At 46.4% G+C, this 17357-nt stretch overlaps 2 protein-coding genes across 2 annotated transcripts in view; one reads left to right on the top strand and one right to left on the bottom strand.

Annotated features, from left to right (window-relative positions):
* The first annotated feature begins 1349 nt into the window (after positions 1 to 1349).
* On the top strand, positions 1350 to 4824 carry LOC119299256 (11-beta-hydroxysteroid dehydrogenase A-like). The gene is made up of 6 exons (XM_037576507.1): positions 1350 to 1666; positions 2868 to 3060; positions 3445 to 3530; positions 3674 to 3805; positions 4008 to 4172; positions 4294 to 4824. Exons 1-6 carry the CDS (start codon positions 1469 to 1471, stop codon positions 4573 to 4575), a joined length of 1056 nt encoding a protein of 351 aa, XP_037432404.1. The 5' UTR covers positions 1350 to 1468; the 3' UTR covers positions 4576 to 4824.
* A 348-nt stretch (positions 4825 to 5172) lies between these two features.
* The window catches only part of LOC119299255 (protein ROOT HAIR DEFECTIVE 3 homolog 1-like), a 22507-nt gene continuing 10322 nt past the window's right edge, over positions 5173 to 17357 (bottom strand). The window contains exons 11-22 of the mRNA XM_037576506.1: positions 10726 to 10791; positions 10565 to 10656; positions 9757 to 9835; positions 9516 to 9681; positions 8650 to 8774; positions 8256 to 8518; positions 8082 to 8178; positions 7838 to 7996; positions 7645 to 7749; positions 6624 to 6718; positions 6438 to 6534; positions 5173 to 5860 (exon numbers count right to left, since the gene is read on the bottom strand). Coding sequence (XP_037432403.1) covers positions 5507 to 5860; positions 6438 to 6534; positions 6624 to 6718; positions 7645 to 7749; positions 7838 to 7996; positions 8082 to 8178; positions 8256 to 8518; positions 8650 to 8774; positions 9516 to 9681; positions 9757 to 9835; positions 10565 to 10656; positions 10726 to 10791 — 1698 coding nt within the window. The 3' untranslated portion in view covers positions 5173 to 5506. The remainder of the gene's footprint in view (positions 5861 to 6437; positions 6535 to 6623; positions 6719 to 7644; positions 7750 to 7837; positions 7997 to 8081; positions 8179 to 8255; positions 8519 to 8649; positions 8775 to 9515; positions 9682 to 9756; positions 9836 to 10564; positions 10657 to 10725; positions 10792 to 17357) is intronic.

The following is a 17357-nucleotide window of genomic DNA, read 5'->3' on the forward strand; positions in this document are numbered from 1 at the left end:
CTTTTTTATATAGATTGCTTGGTTTGTGCTCCATTTGTTTTTAAAAGGAAGACATATAACTTCGGCTCTAGTCAAACGGTACAAAGTTTGACCGAGTTTCTAGAGAAAATATCAACAACTATAATACTACATCATAAAATATAGTTTCATATTACTTTTAGTTTTTTTTGCAGGGTACTTTTAGTATTGTAGTTGTTGGTAGTTTTCATGTAAAATTTGTACCCTTTGATTTCATTCAAAAGTTATGTGCCTTTCTTTTGAGAACTGAGAAAGTAGGACTTTTTGCATAACTGCAATTCTATTTTCTTTCCAATCACATGCACACAACAGCACTATACGGTATACCGCAAAAGGAGCACTATATGGTAGCTAGACGCGCCGCTTATGAAACCACGACACAGTTAAATGAAAGGAACGTGGTGCTTGGCATAGCAAGATCCCGGACAACAGGGGTGAGGACACGAAGGGTGGCGACATGTGTTTGTCAGTGATTGTAGCTACAGTAGCAATTGTGTGTAATCAACCACATGTTTTACAGAGTTGGGATACCATCAATGACATTTACGGTGTTATCTATAACCTGATACTTTTCTCTCTCCTTAATACAAAAGACACACAATTCTATTATGTATATTGAAAAAAAAATAACTTTCAGTCTCTGGCACCAATGCTCCTTGTGCCAAAAATATTTCCACTTTTGTAGACACATTTTCCACTTTTTAGGCCTGTCAAAAAATCACCAAAAGAATATACACGTTGTTGAACTAATAATTGTTTTATAAAATAATTCCGACGGATGTTTCATGTGCAAAAAATAAGAAGCTTGGCCGTTTTTGTACAAGTTTAAATCAGCCTTTTCGACCCCTGCTGCTTGTATTTTTGTGCAGCATGCTAATCTAAGTTTTAATTTTGAAACTTTTTGCGATGGTAAAGAACACCCCAATCTGCATGCATAAACTTTTATATGTTTTTCAGTATTACTAGAAATTTTGAAGAGAACAACATGCACCAAGAACTCTAGTGCGGGAGTCCCAAAAGGCTGCTTCATACGGAGGAAAAATATTCCATCCCATTTCATATTAATTGCCGCGGGTTTAGTACTTAACTTTGTATTAAACCATCGATTTAATATGGGTGAGAGGGAGTATTTGTTTTTCACTCGCAGAGAAAAGAGTGTTTCTAAAAAAAATTAGATGGAAAAAATATATCTTAATACAACTAGTACTACATTTTCTTTTTGGGTTGAATACAACATTTCAATGGCCCTATAGCCCACCCACTCATCAATTCCCTCTCAACCCCTCAACTCCACACACGGGCACATAGGCGGCCGGAGCCATAAATAAATAGACACCGGCCACGAGCTCCCCATCTCCACCACCACCTGAGCTACAGCCATCCAACATCTTCTTCTCCGGCGGGCAGGGCATCAGAAAGGACAGCCGCCATTAGCGAAGCTTCGTTCGGCATGGCGAGGCAAGCCCTGACGAACGGGTTCCTCGGCGGCTTCATGTACGTGGGGCTGGCGCTGGTGCTCCTCGCATACCTCCCCGTCGCCTTCCTCTGCCGCCTCGTCTACAGGCTGCTGATCAGGCCCTTCGCCGCCGGCGAGGACCTCCGCGGCAAGGTCGTGCTCATCACCGGCGCCTCCTCCGGCATCGGCGAGGTCAGTAAAGCCTGCCTGCCTCCCCCTAGGCTCTTGTACAGTCGTTCCCGACTTCCCGTTGCGCAGGTCATTCATGGCTTGGGTTCCACCCATGCGGTAAGATCTTGACCCGTCCGTCAGTCTCGGACCATTCCCTGCATCTACATGCATGCGTACATATGTACGTACGCGGTAATAAACAGACTAGACTAGACCCGTACGTACGTGTTGGTTTGTGCTGGCCGCCCTTTTACAGTTCTACTACTGAAACTATCTCGACCGAAAATTATACGTTAGTTGTTTCTGTTCCATTGCTGGCATACTCGTTGTCAGATTATCGGTTGGTTCAGCAGAATTGGGTTTTTTTTCCTTCTAAATTTTATTATAAAGTCTGGTCCTCCTTTTGTTGGTGTATATGCATGCTTTGATTTGATGATGATAGCTCGTAGAGACCTCGTTTTGGCCCCTCATTTAGATTCCATGTACACTCATGAGGAACGCTGATTAGCAGCAGGCGTCTGAAAATGTTGTTCAAACATCTCTCTTTTGAAACCTTGTGCCGTAGCTAAAATAGCGTTTATCTGTGGCGGCCTGGCCCACGGTTTCCATAATCCACTACCACGTGGGAACGTCTTCTCCAGCGGCTTTCTTCTTTTCGGTTAGCGACACTCAAAACCAGAAAAAAGAAGTAGCACACAAAAATTGCGCCATATTTGGTAGTAGTAAAACGCAAACTGACTAGAAAACCCACTCATAGATAGAATAAATAGAGAAGAATTGTTATACGTGTGCAGAAGCTGCAGGAAGAATATAAGGAGAGGAGATACTACAGGAGTATATATATAGTACCACCTTGAAGGCCTTGAAAGCTTCCGGTAACTAGCGTAGTACCAGGAGTACAGTAGTACCAAGATGGCATCAATTGCTGATGCAGCGAGTAATTCCCTGGCCGGGCAGGGCAGCGCAGGATGGAATTGATTGAATTGAATTCTCACCGTCCACCCCATAAATCCTGGAGCATGGGCGCCAGTCCTGCCCGTCGCATCGGCCTCCTGGAAACCTGCGAGCACCGGCAGCTCTCGTGCACGCTGCCGCTGCATGTGGCTCCGCGGTCACCGCCCGGCCGGAGTAAATTATGAAGGAGAGCCTCAGTTATAAGGCGGTGGTCATGAATGAAGTACAGTATTATTTACAGATTTTGGCTTGTGATTTGGATTTGCAGCACCTGGCGTACGAGTACGCGAGGAAAGGCGCGTGCGTGGCGCTGGTGGCCCGGACGGAGATCGCGCTGCGCGCCGTGGCCAAGACGGCGCGGGAGCTGGGCGCGCCGGACACGCTGGTGGTGCCGGCGGACATCACCGACGTGGACGAGGCCAAGCGGGCCGTCGAGGAGACCCTCGCCCACTTCGGCAAATGTAAGTGCTCTGTTAATCTCAGCGTGCGGTACCTGACACTGACAGCAAGCTCTCACTCAGATAGCGACGGAGTATGATTATATATACTCCTACGTGCATCATTATGGCTATTAGTTGAAGCAAATCACTTTCCGGAGCAGTGATGCATGTGAGGTTGTCCATGCCTAGTCCGGTTGATAGGAATGTACCCCAGCTACTTACGGTTGTTTGCACCGATCAGGCGTTGAGTGAGTGAGTGGGTGCGTGGTCGTAGTCAGTTCAGCTTGCCGATTCAAGTCTCGCTGGATCATTTGGAGCTACTAGCTAGCAAAAAATGGCACTGCTCCAGTGAGTTTCAGCTGCTAATACTTCCTGTCTCGCTGGGTTCTGCATGAATGCACGCAGTGAATCACCTGGTGGCCAACGCGGGCGTGTGGTCCAGCTGCTTCTTCGAGGAGATCACCAACGTGTCCGCCTTCCAGAACGTCATGGTAAGCAACCTACTCACTTGAGAAACAAGCAACAGAAACCCACGATTAGTTTCCTCATTAGCTACTACCTTGTAAACAAGTTTATACCAAGTATAATCATGTTCTTAATTTCTCCACCATACGTACCACGTACGTGTACGCAGGATCTCAACTTCTGGGGCGCGGTGTACCCGACCTACTTCGCGCTGCCCTACCTGAAGGCCAGCCGCGGCAACATCGTGGTCACCGCCTCCGTGGCCGGCAGGGTCCCCGTGGCGCGGATGAGCTTCTACAACGTACGTAAACCCTTGTTTTTGATGTTGCTGAATGCGCATGCCGCACATGCCACCGCCACGGAAGGAGAAACCCAGATTTGATTTTAATCACCGCAATGAATTCGGGATCAGCAGCTCACCAAACATCTTCATCGATCGCTGCGTACGTGCCACGTTGAGAATTAACGCTCCGGTCGGTGGATGTACTCCATTGCATTTGCAGGCGAGCAAGGCCGCGGTGATCCGGTTCTACGAGACGCTGCGGGCGGAGCTGGGGCCGCACGTCCGCGTCACCATCCTCATGCCGGGCTACGTCGTCTCCAACCTCACCATGGGCAAGGGCGTGCAGAAGGACGGCAACGTCGGCTTCGACGAGGACGCCCGCGACGTACGCGCACACCCAACCATCTCCCTCCCTCCCTCGCTGAACCACCATTACATTCACGGCAGTTCCTCCGTCGATCGATAGGTTGGTTTCACTGATTGATTGATGACGGATGGGATTGCAGATAAACGTCGGGCCGCTGCCGGTGGGGAGGACGGAGACGCTGGCGGAGGTGGTGGTGGCGAGCGTGCGGCGGGGCGACAGCTACGTGACGTGGCCCGGGTGGTACTGGCCGTTCCACATGGTGATGTGCGCCGCGCCGGAGCTCGTCGACTGCTTCTCCAGGGCCTTCTACGTCTCCAAGTCCAGCGACAAGGACGGCGACGCGCTCAGCAAGAAGATCCTCATGGCCGTCGGCGGCGACAAGTTCTACCCCAAGAACATCCGCTCCTCCCAGCCCCAATAAGTCGATCATGACACAGAGCTAAGCCAGCCATGCACGCAGAAAACGTATGCTGGCTTGGTTTAGCACCAAAGTATAGCAGTGGTGTACTTGGGTCTCTTCTTTTCTTCTCCTCTCTCGTTTTTTCTTCTTCTTTTCTTTCGGTGTGATGTGATGTGAGTCCATACGATGTGAGATCTGTTGTTGTATTGGTGGTACACGACACAGGCGGTGTTGCAAAGAGTGGTGCTTCTAAATGACCGACTGTTGTTTGCTTGTACTGACCAAAAAGCATGAGGGAGACAGGTTGTGCGTGGACGACTGCTTCTCCCGGTCACCGTAATTTGTGTCTGTACAATGGTACGTACCTTCACGCGGATATCAGTGAAATGCGCCAACTATTACAGGGCACCACTGACAAGGAGCTTATCGCAAAACTTTCTACCCGGCGATCGCCAACTCGGCAGCTTACTGTGCTCTGCACTCTGCAGTAGGAGTATGCCTTCCCAATTCCCTTGAGAAACCTGCTTCTCACAAGCATTAATTAACATATCGAGGTATATGTCATGAAAAAAGAATGGACATTTTCCTTAAAAAAAGAAAAAGAATTGACATCAGGACTACGGCAAAAAATACGGTTCAGAATCGTGTCACTGGAGCCTGGACATGTCCTACGTGTCAATAAGAGCGTCTAGATCACTAAAGTAGTGATCCAAATGCTCTTATATTTCTTTACAGGAGTAGCTTCCTCTATGCTTGTATATAGTTCTATACATGCTCATGAAAATGTCATATGGTGACAGCTGCTTGTCCACTCTACAGATTATAACTTTCCTTACAAAATTGCAAGAGAGAAAGGGTGCTACATTATTCTATCCGGGCATATACTCACCAAGACCGTTTGCTATATGCATTCAGTTGGGGTAAGAAGATGCTCAAACCCCCCCTCCCGGGATCACACTATGGAGTAAGCACTGCTGGACTCGTTGTCAGGTGCTCGTCTTGGTTTCTGCTCCTCTGCCACTTTGCGGGGCGACGCCTTGGGTGACGGCGGCGAGGAGTGTGACGGGGACGATACCGATCTGCGCACCGGGCTCGGCGGCGTGTGCAGCCTCCGCAGTTCACTCATCGAGCTTTTGGGGCTCAGGAGTAGCGGGGGTGGCGGTTGCTGCGCCTCCGGAGCTTCTGCGGCCGGAGGGCGGTGCTGCTGCCCTTGTTGTTGCGGCTGCTGCTGATCAGTTGCGACTTTGTTTAGAAGATTCTGCAGAGTGGGTAGTAGTTTTGCTGAAACAGATAGGATCCCAGGAACCTGCAGAGTAACATCAATTTAATTTATGTGTTCATCAAGATGAAGAGGGTTCAGTTCAATCTGTCACAAGCTTATTTCGGAATAAACAGAGTTAAAGCTAACTAATACTAGGTCTCTTCTGTCCTCCTAAAATGGGCTATTCAATGTTAGGAACAACTGATTTTAGGAGCATAGAAACCCATGCCTCGGAATTGACTTGTTCTATAAAGTACTGTAGCTCAATAGACAATGCAGTTCTCTGGTCTATAGGATTCCTGCACAGTACTCGTGCTTCCTCCACAATATGTTGCTTTCTGATGAAACATAACCAGGCATCAAAACATGTATGGTAAGTACAAAATTAGTTGACATTCTGTGCATTTTTTTCAACACACCTTCTGCACAGATGATTTCACGATAGCATTGTACTCCCTCCGTCCGGAAATACTTGTCGGAGAAATAAATGTATCTAGATGTATTTTAATTCTAGATACATCCATTTCCATTCGTTTATGCGACAAGTAATTCCGGACGGAGGGAGTACAACAAGAAAAACACTACTACTCCGTTCCATTTTAACAAATGTTCAACATCTTACCATTCCATTTTGGAATTCTCTGCCAATATCTAGCTGCACTGCTAAAGCTCTGACAAGTAAATAACCCACAAATAGCAAGAACACGTATATAGGATTCCTGCACAGCAGAACAAGAATGACAGCACACCATGTTAATAGTTTTTAGTTTGTGTAAGAAACCCCTGCGCATAGTGTTGAGCTACGTACCTCAGAAGCATCATGATCTCATCAAAACCAAGAACTGCCATAGCAACCAGCGCCCAAGGAGGAGGCAGTCTGCCATTACCGCGCCTGTGAGCTTGCTGGAGTGAGATAAAAAAAGAGTTCAAGTCAAAGACAATACAATAAGAATCTATTTCACCCTCTAGAAAAAAGAAAGCATCATCAGAAAATAAAATCGAATCCAGCACTACACAAAAAATGCACAATCATTAATAATCCAATTTATGGAGGGGAGCAATAAATTCTTCAAACTGAACAATTCTCTAATGCAACTATAGAGGTATTCTAGGGCCCTGTTTGGTTCATAAGTCCTAGGACTTTTTCTAGTCCTAACTAAAAAGTCCCTAGTCCCTAAAAAGTCCCTTGCCATTTGTTTCCAGAGACTAAAAAGTCCCTAGTCACTTCCTACAGGTTATTAAATGACCATGTTGCCCCTAGTATATAAAAAAAATAACAATCAAACAACACCATGGGGTGGCGGGCCAATGGGTGCATGGAGGGGCATTGTTGGAAAAGTCCCAAAAAGTCCCAAAAAGACTCTCCTTGAGAGTCTTCTTCATTTAGTCCCAAATGCCTAATTTAGTCCCTAAAAAGTCCCTCCCGTTTGGTAAAAAAGTCTCTAAGAGGGACTTTTCTAGTCCCTACACAAAAAAGTCCCTGGAAACAAACACCCCCTAAAGCTCTTTACTTCTTAAATGCAAAGGCATCACACCTGCCATGGTTCCTGAAAAGAGTTGTTCTACAGAAATACTCCCTTCGTCCCAAATTAAGTGACTCAACTTTGTACTAGCTTTAGTACAAAGTTAGTACAAAGTTGAGTCACTTATTTTGGGACGGAGGGAGTAAATAATTTGCTAGCACAACATCTCTGAATATTAAATACACTAAAAGAGACCAAAACTATGTACTCCCTCCGTCCCATAATATAAGAACGTTTTTTACACTACATTAATGTCAAAAACGTTCTTATATTATGGGACGGAGGGAGTATTAAATAAATTCAAACCTGCGTTGATACTGCTTGTGTAATGGTGAACTCAGTTTCTGATTGGAACTGCTTCCACACTGACTTGCACTGAGCTGGCGTAATAAGCGTATGCTTTGGATGAACCTGTTTCAGTTGTTTGGTAAAGTGATGGATCCTCGGTATAAGCAATTCCACTTTTTGCTGCATGAATAACAAATAAACACTAAACTACCTCTTCCCAGCTAGTTGAAGCAAGCGGGTCACCAGAAGAAGCACTTGAACTCTTTGACGCAACAGAACCATCTAGAAGTTTGGAAATCAGAATGTTTTCAATCCTATCTGGCTTGTCATCCCAGCGAATGACGGCTAATACAGACAGAAGTTTGAGAGCCTGCAATGTAAGTGTAAGAGCACTTAACAATAAAACAAAGGGATATATTGTTTGTCATCATGTTAGAAAGGCGAGAATCCTGTACAGCAGATCGAGCCTCCTTTGCTATTGCACGGACATCTTCCTTTCCTGTCCAGGTCCTTGGCATTGAGTCCTTGTCATGACTAAACACCACTGTGAACCTGGCAATAACAAGGAACTTTATCAGAAGGTTATAATGTTAATTGGTACATGGAACAAGCAATAAGTATTTCTGTACCTTTCCTTCATATGCATCAAAATTTTGCTAGCTTCTTCTTTAGCCTTATTTTCCACAATGCTTTGACCATAATCCCTTAATTTTGACACCATTTCTTCTGAGAATTCGCTTCCCATTTCAAACCCAGAAAGAGCTTTAAAAACCTCTGGCAGGATGGCCTGTGTCTCACGTTTATAGAGGCTTTCTATTGATGCCCAAGTTGTTTGGCCGGCGGCATCAAAAAGAGATTCCACAGGTTCAACAAGTGCTTTTCTTAGTTTCTCCTGAAAGTATACATAACTTAAATTATGACCACGAGGTACCAAAAGCTATAGCAAGTGCCAAAAATATGCAGAAGCGAAGTATGTGCTGAGAAACTAAAATAAAAAAACTTCTCTAGGTTTCCATACTTAACCTTAGCATGATTTGTTAGTTCTGTTAGCTTGCTTTCACGAACTGAAAGTGCATGGTCTTCAATATCACGCCGAACTTTCTCTAGGATTTTAGAGTAGTCCCAATCCGCCTGCTTGATTACAGAATCTAGAATATGAAGACTTGTCAGATTGCAGTTTCGGTTTGAAAGGGTTGGTATTCCAAAGAAACAGACAAAATTGCCTTCCCAAATTGCATATCTTACAGGCACATGAAGTAGATAGGACAGACCCAGTGCATAGAAGCTCCCACACAAGGTGGGGTCTGGGGAGGGATTATAGGAACCTAGTCTTACCCCTACAAAGTGCAATGCAGAGAGGCTGGTTCAAACCCAGGACCTCTTGGCACAAGTGGGGAGGACTTCCCCACTGTGCCAGGCCTGCCCTCAGGCACATGAAGTAGATACAGGGATAAAAATGCAATACCAGAACAATAAGGTACACTGGCTCTAGACAAACCCAATGTACTTGGACTTCAAACATCACACTACTTCAATACAGGGAGCATATGATGGCTTGAAAGTTAGATTTATGGGAATCTCAGGATTGCTGGGAATCCTAACCGCAGAAATGAGATAGCAATAAGAATGTGGTGGGAATATCAGATACCTTCCTATTTCAAAGGGAATGCAAAACTCCTAAATCCCAGAAACTTGTTCCTCCCGTAATCTAATATTGCTAACTACTCTAGGTTCTTGTGTCAAACTCAGGAACCTTATTGGATTACCCTCTGATTCCAGGGAAGCCAACTGACATTCTAGTTACCAATCCCCATCAGTGTAGTCCTTGAATAAATTCTACATCATTGGGAAAATAATATTTATACAAATTATCAAGCGTGCAAATTTACCTGCACACCCTTGATTAAATTCACTGAGAGAGGATTCAGTAGTTTCTCGAACAGATGCTGCGAAACCTTTTCCACTCTCAAGAGATTGATTAAGGCCGGTTTTAAATTTTTCAAGAGCCTTAGTACGTAGATGACTCAAATTTTTCTGGAATGCAGGCTGGACAAGCTGCAAAGAATATGGGACAAAATAAGTGAAATGAAGGGGAAGGCGTAACAATGCCTATGTACAATAGCACCTTACATTCAGTATTCTAGATTCCAGCAGTTGCCGTTTGGACTTCCTAACAGCTTCATCAAAATAGACAGCTTCTTTGTCATACCTGACAAATAATGATGCACCTTAGTTTTATTCGTCAACATTAGTTTCCGTTTTTTTAAGAGAAAAATCAACATCAGTTTCCTGCTATCACAAAATATAGGGAATTCACAAAGGCCAATAGACAGTCAAATAACAACTTCAAGATTCAATGCCAGTACTTCAGTGATTGGATCACAGAGACGAGAAAGACACCAGCAATTTTATATGCAATTTAAAAAAATAAGGAGGCAGAGTAAGAAATGTATATTCTGTAATAAATCTTGAAACAGTAGATCACCAATTTTTTCAGTGTTCAGTACCAAAGTATATGCCCTAAATAGTGATAAAGTGTCTCATTCTTGCGACATTGTATGGTTCGGTGGTAGAGTTTTTAGATCTAGTAGAGATGAATTGTTGCTTCAGGGGTGGTTGCTTTGATTCAGAAAATGTTGTATTTTTCTCTGTTCTCTGAGCAAAACTCTGTCTTGTCAGTTGAATGAAATGAAAGGGGCCCCTTAACTAAAAAAACAGAGGCAATCAGGCAAACCAATATTATCTCTTATATAAATATCCCAGTACTCACATTAAGAGTGCTGGAAATTTTAGAGATTTTCTTTGCGAAGTACAACATGTTTATCAATCTACTGGTAGATGCATAGAACATACAAGTGAACTTTGTGCGGTCGCAAGGACCGAGAATCATGTTGAACAAACTACCAGGATGAACAACTAAAATAACACGCAGGCTTACTCTTCCATGTGGACCTCCACAATAGATCCAAGTTTTTTCCCAAAACTGAGTACTGAACCAGCCTGTACATCATTCTCCAAATCTAGCCATTCCTAAAGATCACAAACATATTAGTGAAAGCAAAACATCCATGAGTATTAAATGATAAGTGAAGTTCTTACAGCATCCGAGGTTAGGCAGCCAAACCTCTTTGCAATTTCATCACAGCGAACAGTAGCAACCATTACCTTGCATGATGAAGCAAATGGAATAAATCAACAAGTAGCAAGTTTGGGTCGTTTCTTCTGTTGGTGGTGCTACACCTCAGCATAACATGTAGGTTCGTAATCACAGCAAACAATTATAACTGATGATGTTTGACATGTTCCGTTTCAACTGTTGACAATATACCTAGTCTGCCGCTGAATGAGTCCTACTCCTGTTCTATGGGGTCTGCAAGGCATCTATCTATCCATGCACCAACGTGCTCACACAACTAGCGCATGTAATTCTCTCTCCCTACACAAAATATGACTATCATGGTACCAGATTAATCCCAGATCCTGCCACGGCTCCCAAGTAGGGCCCTTCGCGGCCACAGCCATCTCTGCCCTTTCACGCCCTGCAACCCACTTCCTTCCCGCTGCTCTTCTCCCTCTCTCCTTCCAGTTTCGCGGCATGAACAGGTCATCACCGTCGTGCTTGACCTCTACACTAGGCCATACTCCACATGGAAAGAAGCTCATGGAGCTCCTCGTATCCAGCTACAACGTCGGCGATCACATCGACACCGATGCGGAGCTGCAGCTCGCCGACAACATATGTGATGAGGACATCCCTACCACTGTTACACCCACAACCCCTGCCACTCACATGTTCAACTTAGAGCAAGACAAAGACGAGTCACTAGAGCTCGCGCACACCAATTAAATTATCAGGTACTTCCATTTCTCGGAACTAATTGTAATGTTCACGAGAATATGATACTGCCTAAATTACATATGTTTGTATTGCTCAGGAATGAAGGGACTAGCATGGATAATGGGATGAGCATTAGAGCATGATCAAGCATAGAGATGAAGGAGAGTGCTTGGGGAAAGACAATGAAGCCTCAAGTGGAGATTTAAGAACTAGGAAGCTACCATGATGACACATGAAAACATGGATGAGATATACAAGATGAGACTTCATATTTTCATTCATAGCTGATGTAAGGGATCGAGGACAGGGCACACCATACATTCCAGGCTGGTGCAGCTGGTCGAGCACCGAGGATGCCAAGAGCATCACAAAGGGAGCGTCGTGTCAAATGGCATGTGCCATGCCTGAACCATGCCAGCCCAGGGGCAAGGACCTGCTTTCTATGGAGATGGATCGGGGCACCAAATCCACTGTGGATGATGGAGCGCTTGCGCTTAGTTTGACGAGGGTGGGCTTGGCAAGCCATAGGAATTGTGCCCGCCATGGCTTGGCATGGGTGTGGAGGAAACACCATGTGTGCCAGACGACGGGAAGCCAGCAGCCAACAAGCCACATATAGAGAGCAACGCCAACTTGGACGTCAACCTGTTGGAGGAGCATGTTCTACACGTCGAAAGAAATCTTCGTTGTCTTTGTCTGGATGATCTTCTCCACCATCTGATGACGTTGATGCTGGTCACAGATGAGAACAAGGACGAGGAATTGAAGATTGATGTGCCGACGTCGTGCCGTGTGTCGGCGATGGACTTGAGGTGAGCGCAATAGCCCTTGGTGCCTTGCACATGCTGGTACAACTTTGACGTTAGATGAAGCACACTGGTGCGCTTGTTGTTAAGGAAGACGGACTCAACTACAACCCATGTCTGGCGCGTGGACTTGGGAGTGTCCATGACCATAGTAACCAACTCCGCAGAGATGGTGACGTAGATCCAAGACCTGCGGATGAGATTGACAAGCCACTACTTGTTTTTGCCGGGCTTTGCATTCGCGTCAATATGAAGGCTGACGTTGTAGCTTGAGATGAGGAGCTCCATGAGCCCCTTTCATGTGGAGTAGTTGTGGAGACAGACAGAGAGAGGGAGAGAGAGAAAGGGAGGGAGGGAGGAAGAGAGGGAGAGGATTACATGCACTAGATCCTAGCATTGCATGAGAGAGAGACAGAGGGAGGATTGCATGCACTGATCCTAGCATTGCATGAGCATGTTTGTGTTTTATATTTATGATGCCTTTTGGTTTTCTGTATTTGGCATTTGGCCTCCCTTCTGTACTTGTATATATGACGACTTTGGCCTTCAGATAATACTAAGTTGCTATTCCTAACATGGTATCAGAGCCCTAGATTTTTTTTCTCGCACGCGCAACTCGTGCTCCTCTTATCCAATTTCTCGTGGCGGCCGTCGCGCTTGTATATATTGCTGCTGCTACTTTGCTATACCCATGTTCTTGATCTGCTATGTGTTTGTCCACGTCAGGACGCCATCAATCGTTGGCCGCCGCCACCTTGATTCATCTGCCTTAGTCCAGATTGAGTCACCAAACCAATTCCATCTCCTCCGGGTGCAGACTGTCGACCGCGTCCACCCGATTCCGCCCAAGATTGGCCGCCGGTTCCCGCTGTCGTCCGCCGGTACGCCCAGGTTGCCATCCGTGTTCGTCCGTTTCCGCCCAAGATCGGCCACCGGTTGCCATGCTATATCGGCCACTGACTGCCGATTCCCGTGCTCGATCGGCCGCTGGCCACTAGATCAATGTCACGCGCGTGCTTTGACTGCAGGGACGTGAATCGATCCACCTATGCATGTCTGTGTGCATGCGCGCTCCCTGCACGGCCCGCTCTACTTTGGGCTGCGGGCGGCCGGGCTACTCTGCCAGGTAGCCTGATTCGCTATGCTGCGGCTTGAGTTCTGTTGTTGTCTAAAAGAAGAGTAAAAAAAAGGTACAATGCTTTCGCAAGGTACGCGTCTCCCACGTTGCCCGATGTTTTTCGACGACATTCCGTACATTGATCCTGTCTCGCACATGCGCTCGGTGCTTGGTGCTCGTCAGCTTGGAGGTGGTGGTTGTCGCTCTACTTCGACACCTTTTGCGAGTTCCATCGGTGTTGCTGGCCGCTCTACAACGACTCCTTCAGTAGTTGCACCGCCTCCTTTAGCCGCTTCTCTGCATGGCAATAGTCGTTCTACATCGATTCTCTTGGCTTCTTCTGTCGGCTATGTTGGTCGTTCTTCATCTAGTCTTCTCACTGACTTCCGCACCTGGTGATTGTAGCCCTACGCCAACTCCCTTAACGAGTTCTACACCCGGTGGTGACCACACCATGTCGACTTCTGTCGTGGCTTCTACCCACAGTTGTAGCCGCTCCACGTCGACTCATTCTATGTCGACTCACCACACAGCCTCCACGGGTGATGGCAACCGCTCTTCGTCAGCAGGTGGTTCTACCTCGACCTCTAACATTGTGTCACTGCCTGCGCATGGGATTGTGCAACTCCAATGCCTTTTTGCTACTTGGGATTCTTCACCGAGAGGTTCTATAGGTTCGGCGCCTGAGTTTTGCATTGAGAGACCACCTTCTACTCATTCAGGCACATCCGCATTCAGTGGCGGAGACAGGCCCTAGGCAGCCGGGGCCGCTGCCTGGGGCATGAGATGTATTTCCTTTGAATACTGTAGCACTACTGTAGCTACAGTTCTACAGTGCCCTAAAGGCTGCCTAGGGCGTTGAGTTTTCCTGCCGCCGCTACTGTTCGCATTGATTCTTGATACTGGAGTGTCTTTTCATATGACTTATGATTCTTCGACTTTGACCTCCATTCGACCTATTGAGTCTCCTATTAGTGTTTTTACTATTGATAGTACTCCCCTCCCTGTCGCTAGTCGAGGCACTCTTAGCACATCCACCTTTCATGTTACCTCTGTTGCTCATGTTCCTCAACATAGCATGCAACTCTTTTCAGGCAGTCAGATTGTTGACTCTCGTTGTAGCGTCAATCCCGACTTTGGTTCATGTTCTATTCAGGATCATCGCACAGGCGCTCTGCTTGGTGCTGGCCCCGACGCCGTGATGGTCTCTCGGAGCTTGACTGACTTCGTCTTCCCTCCGATGTCGCCGCTGCCGGTCTCCCGGCCCTGTTGCTGCATCTGCTAGCTCTTTTCAGTAGTGAAATCATCGCCTTGGCCATTTATGTGATTCTCATCTCTCGTCTTTAGTTCATCGTGGTGTTCTGGGACCTGTATGCGGTAACGCTTCGTTGGATTGTCTGGGTTGTAGGCTTGGTAAGCAGATTCAGCTACCCTATCCTCATAGCGAGTCAGTGTCCGAGCATACTTTTGATCTTGTTCACTCAGATGTTTAGGGTCCGGCTCCCTTTATAGGCGATTTTACTCGCTACACTTGAATCTATTTCATGTCTTCTCGTAGTAAGGTCTTATCTATATACAAAAAAATGATGCCATGGTTCATACCCAGTTCTCCACTCCTATATTCGTGTTTTTCGCGCAGATTCTGCTGGTGAGTATATCTCTCGTGCATTGCGAGGATTTCTTGTTGAACAGGGTACCCTTCCCCAGTTCTCTTGTCCTGGTGCTCATGCTCAAAATGGTGTGGCTGAACGCAAGCACCATCACCTTCTTGAGACGGCGCGTGCAATGATGATCACTACCTCTCATCTGTCTCACTTTTGGGATGAGGCTATACCCACTTTCACTTGTTTCATTAACATCCAGCCATCTGCTGCTTTGCAGAGTGGTATTTCTTTTGAACGGCTTTTTGACCGTTCTCCTGATTATTCGGTGCTTCGTTTGTTTGGTTGTGTTTGCTATGTTCTTCTTCCACCACGTGAACGCACAAAAATGACCGCTCAGTCTGTTGAGTGTGTCTTTCTAGGATACAGCGATGATCATAAGGGTTATCGGTGTTGGGATCCTGTTGGTCGACGGATGCATATTTCCCGGGATGTGACCTTTGATGAGTCTCGTCTTTTTTACCCGCATCCATCCTCCTCGACCTTTTCTGTGGAGGACATCTCTTTTATCACATTTCCCGATACACCTCCCTATGTGCCCCATATTCCTACCCCTGCTGTTGTAGATATGGCGCCGCCCTCTCCCACAGTTTCTTCTCCTCCCTTGTCGCATGACTCTCCACCTTCATCCCCGACACCTTCCCTGTCTTCACCTTCATCAACAATGCCTTCCCCGTCAGCACCGATGTCTTCCCCGTCTTCATCTCCAGTGATTCCTAATCGTCCATCTTTTCCTTTCCATTACACTCGTCGTTCACGTGTTGCGGATGCGTCCACTGATGCGCCATCTACTTCCGGTGTGCCCTCTTCCTCTTCTCAGCCGACTTATGGTCTTCGGACTCGGCCTTGTCCTCATCCTGACTTGAGCCTACCTCTTATCGCGATGTTGTTGTTCATCTTGAATGGCAGTTTGCGATGGCAGAGGATATTGCTGCACTTGAGCACCACTGGAACGTGGGATCTGGCTTCTCTTCTTCCCAGTGTTCGTCCCATCACTTGTAAGTGGGTCTATAAGATTAAGACTCGCTCTGATGGTTCTCTTTAGCGTTATAAAGCTCCTCCTTGGCTCGTGGCTATCAGCAGAAGCATGGTCGTGATTATGATGAGACATTTGCTCCTATGGCCCATATGACCACTGTTCACACACTTCTCGTCGTGGCTTCTGTTTGCCATTGGTCTGTGTCTCAGCTTGATGTTAGGAATGCCTTTCTTAATGGTGAGTAGCGTGAGGAGGTTTATATGTAGCCACCACCTGGGCATTCTGTTCCTGATGGCATGGTTTGTCATCTTCGTCGCTCTCTCTATGGTCTTAAGCAAGCCCTCCCGCGCTTGGTTTGAGCGTTTTGCCTATGTGGTGACTGCAGCTGGTTTTTCTCCTCGTGCTCATGATCCAGCGCTGTTTGTCCACCTTTCTGCTCGTGGTCGCACTCTTCATCTTCTATATGTTGATGACATGATCATCACTGTCGATGGTCTTCAGTACATTGCCTTTGTCAAGGCCCGTCTCAGTGAGCGGTTTCTTATGTCTGATCTTGGTCCTCTTCTTTACTTTCTTGGGATTGAGGTTTCCTTCACCTCTGATGGCTTTTTATTTCCAGAGAAAAGAATATCCAGGATCTTCTTGCTCGTGCGGCTCTTAGTGATGAGCGCACTGTTGCGACTCCTATGGAGCTTAATGTTCACCTTCATGCTTCTGATGGTGAGCCCTTGTCTGATTCGACTCGTTATCGCCATCTTGTTGGGAGTCTTTTCTATCTCGCCGTCACTCATCCGGATATCTCTTATCATGTCCATATGTCAGTTTGTTTCTTCTCCCACTTCAGTTCACTATAGTCACCTTCTTCATAATCTACGATATCTTCGTGGCACGATCTCTCACCGTCTATTCTTTCCTCGTTCCGGCTCGTTACAGCTCCAGGCCTATTCAGATGCTACCTGGGCTAGTGATCCTTCGAATCATTCACTTTCTGCTTACTATGTCTTTGGTGGTTCTCTCATTGTCTGGAAGACGAAGAAACAAACTGGAGTTTCCCATTCTAGTGCAGAGGCTGAGTTGCGAGCTATGGCTCTTCTCACGGCGGAGGTGACTTGGTTACGCATTTTGGTATTTCTGTTACAAGACCTACAACACTCTTGTCAAACAGTACAGGTGCTATCAGTATTGCGCAGGACCCCGTGAAGCATGAGCTTACCAAGCATATTGGGGTTGATGCTTTCTTTGTGTGCGTTGGTGTGCAGGACCATGTTATTGCTCTGCAATATGTGCCTTCCAAGTTACAGCTAGCGAACTTCTTCACGAAGGCCCAGAT

The sequence above is a fragment of the Triticum dicoccoides genome, chromosome 5A, assembly GCF_002162155.2.
Source record: "Triticum dicoccoides isolate Atlit2015 ecotype Zavitan chromosome 5A, WEW_v2.0, whole genome shotgun sequence".
Taxonomy (NCBI): domain Eukaryota; kingdom Viridiplantae; phylum Streptophyta; class Magnoliopsida; order Poales; family Poaceae; genus Triticum; species Triticum dicoccoides.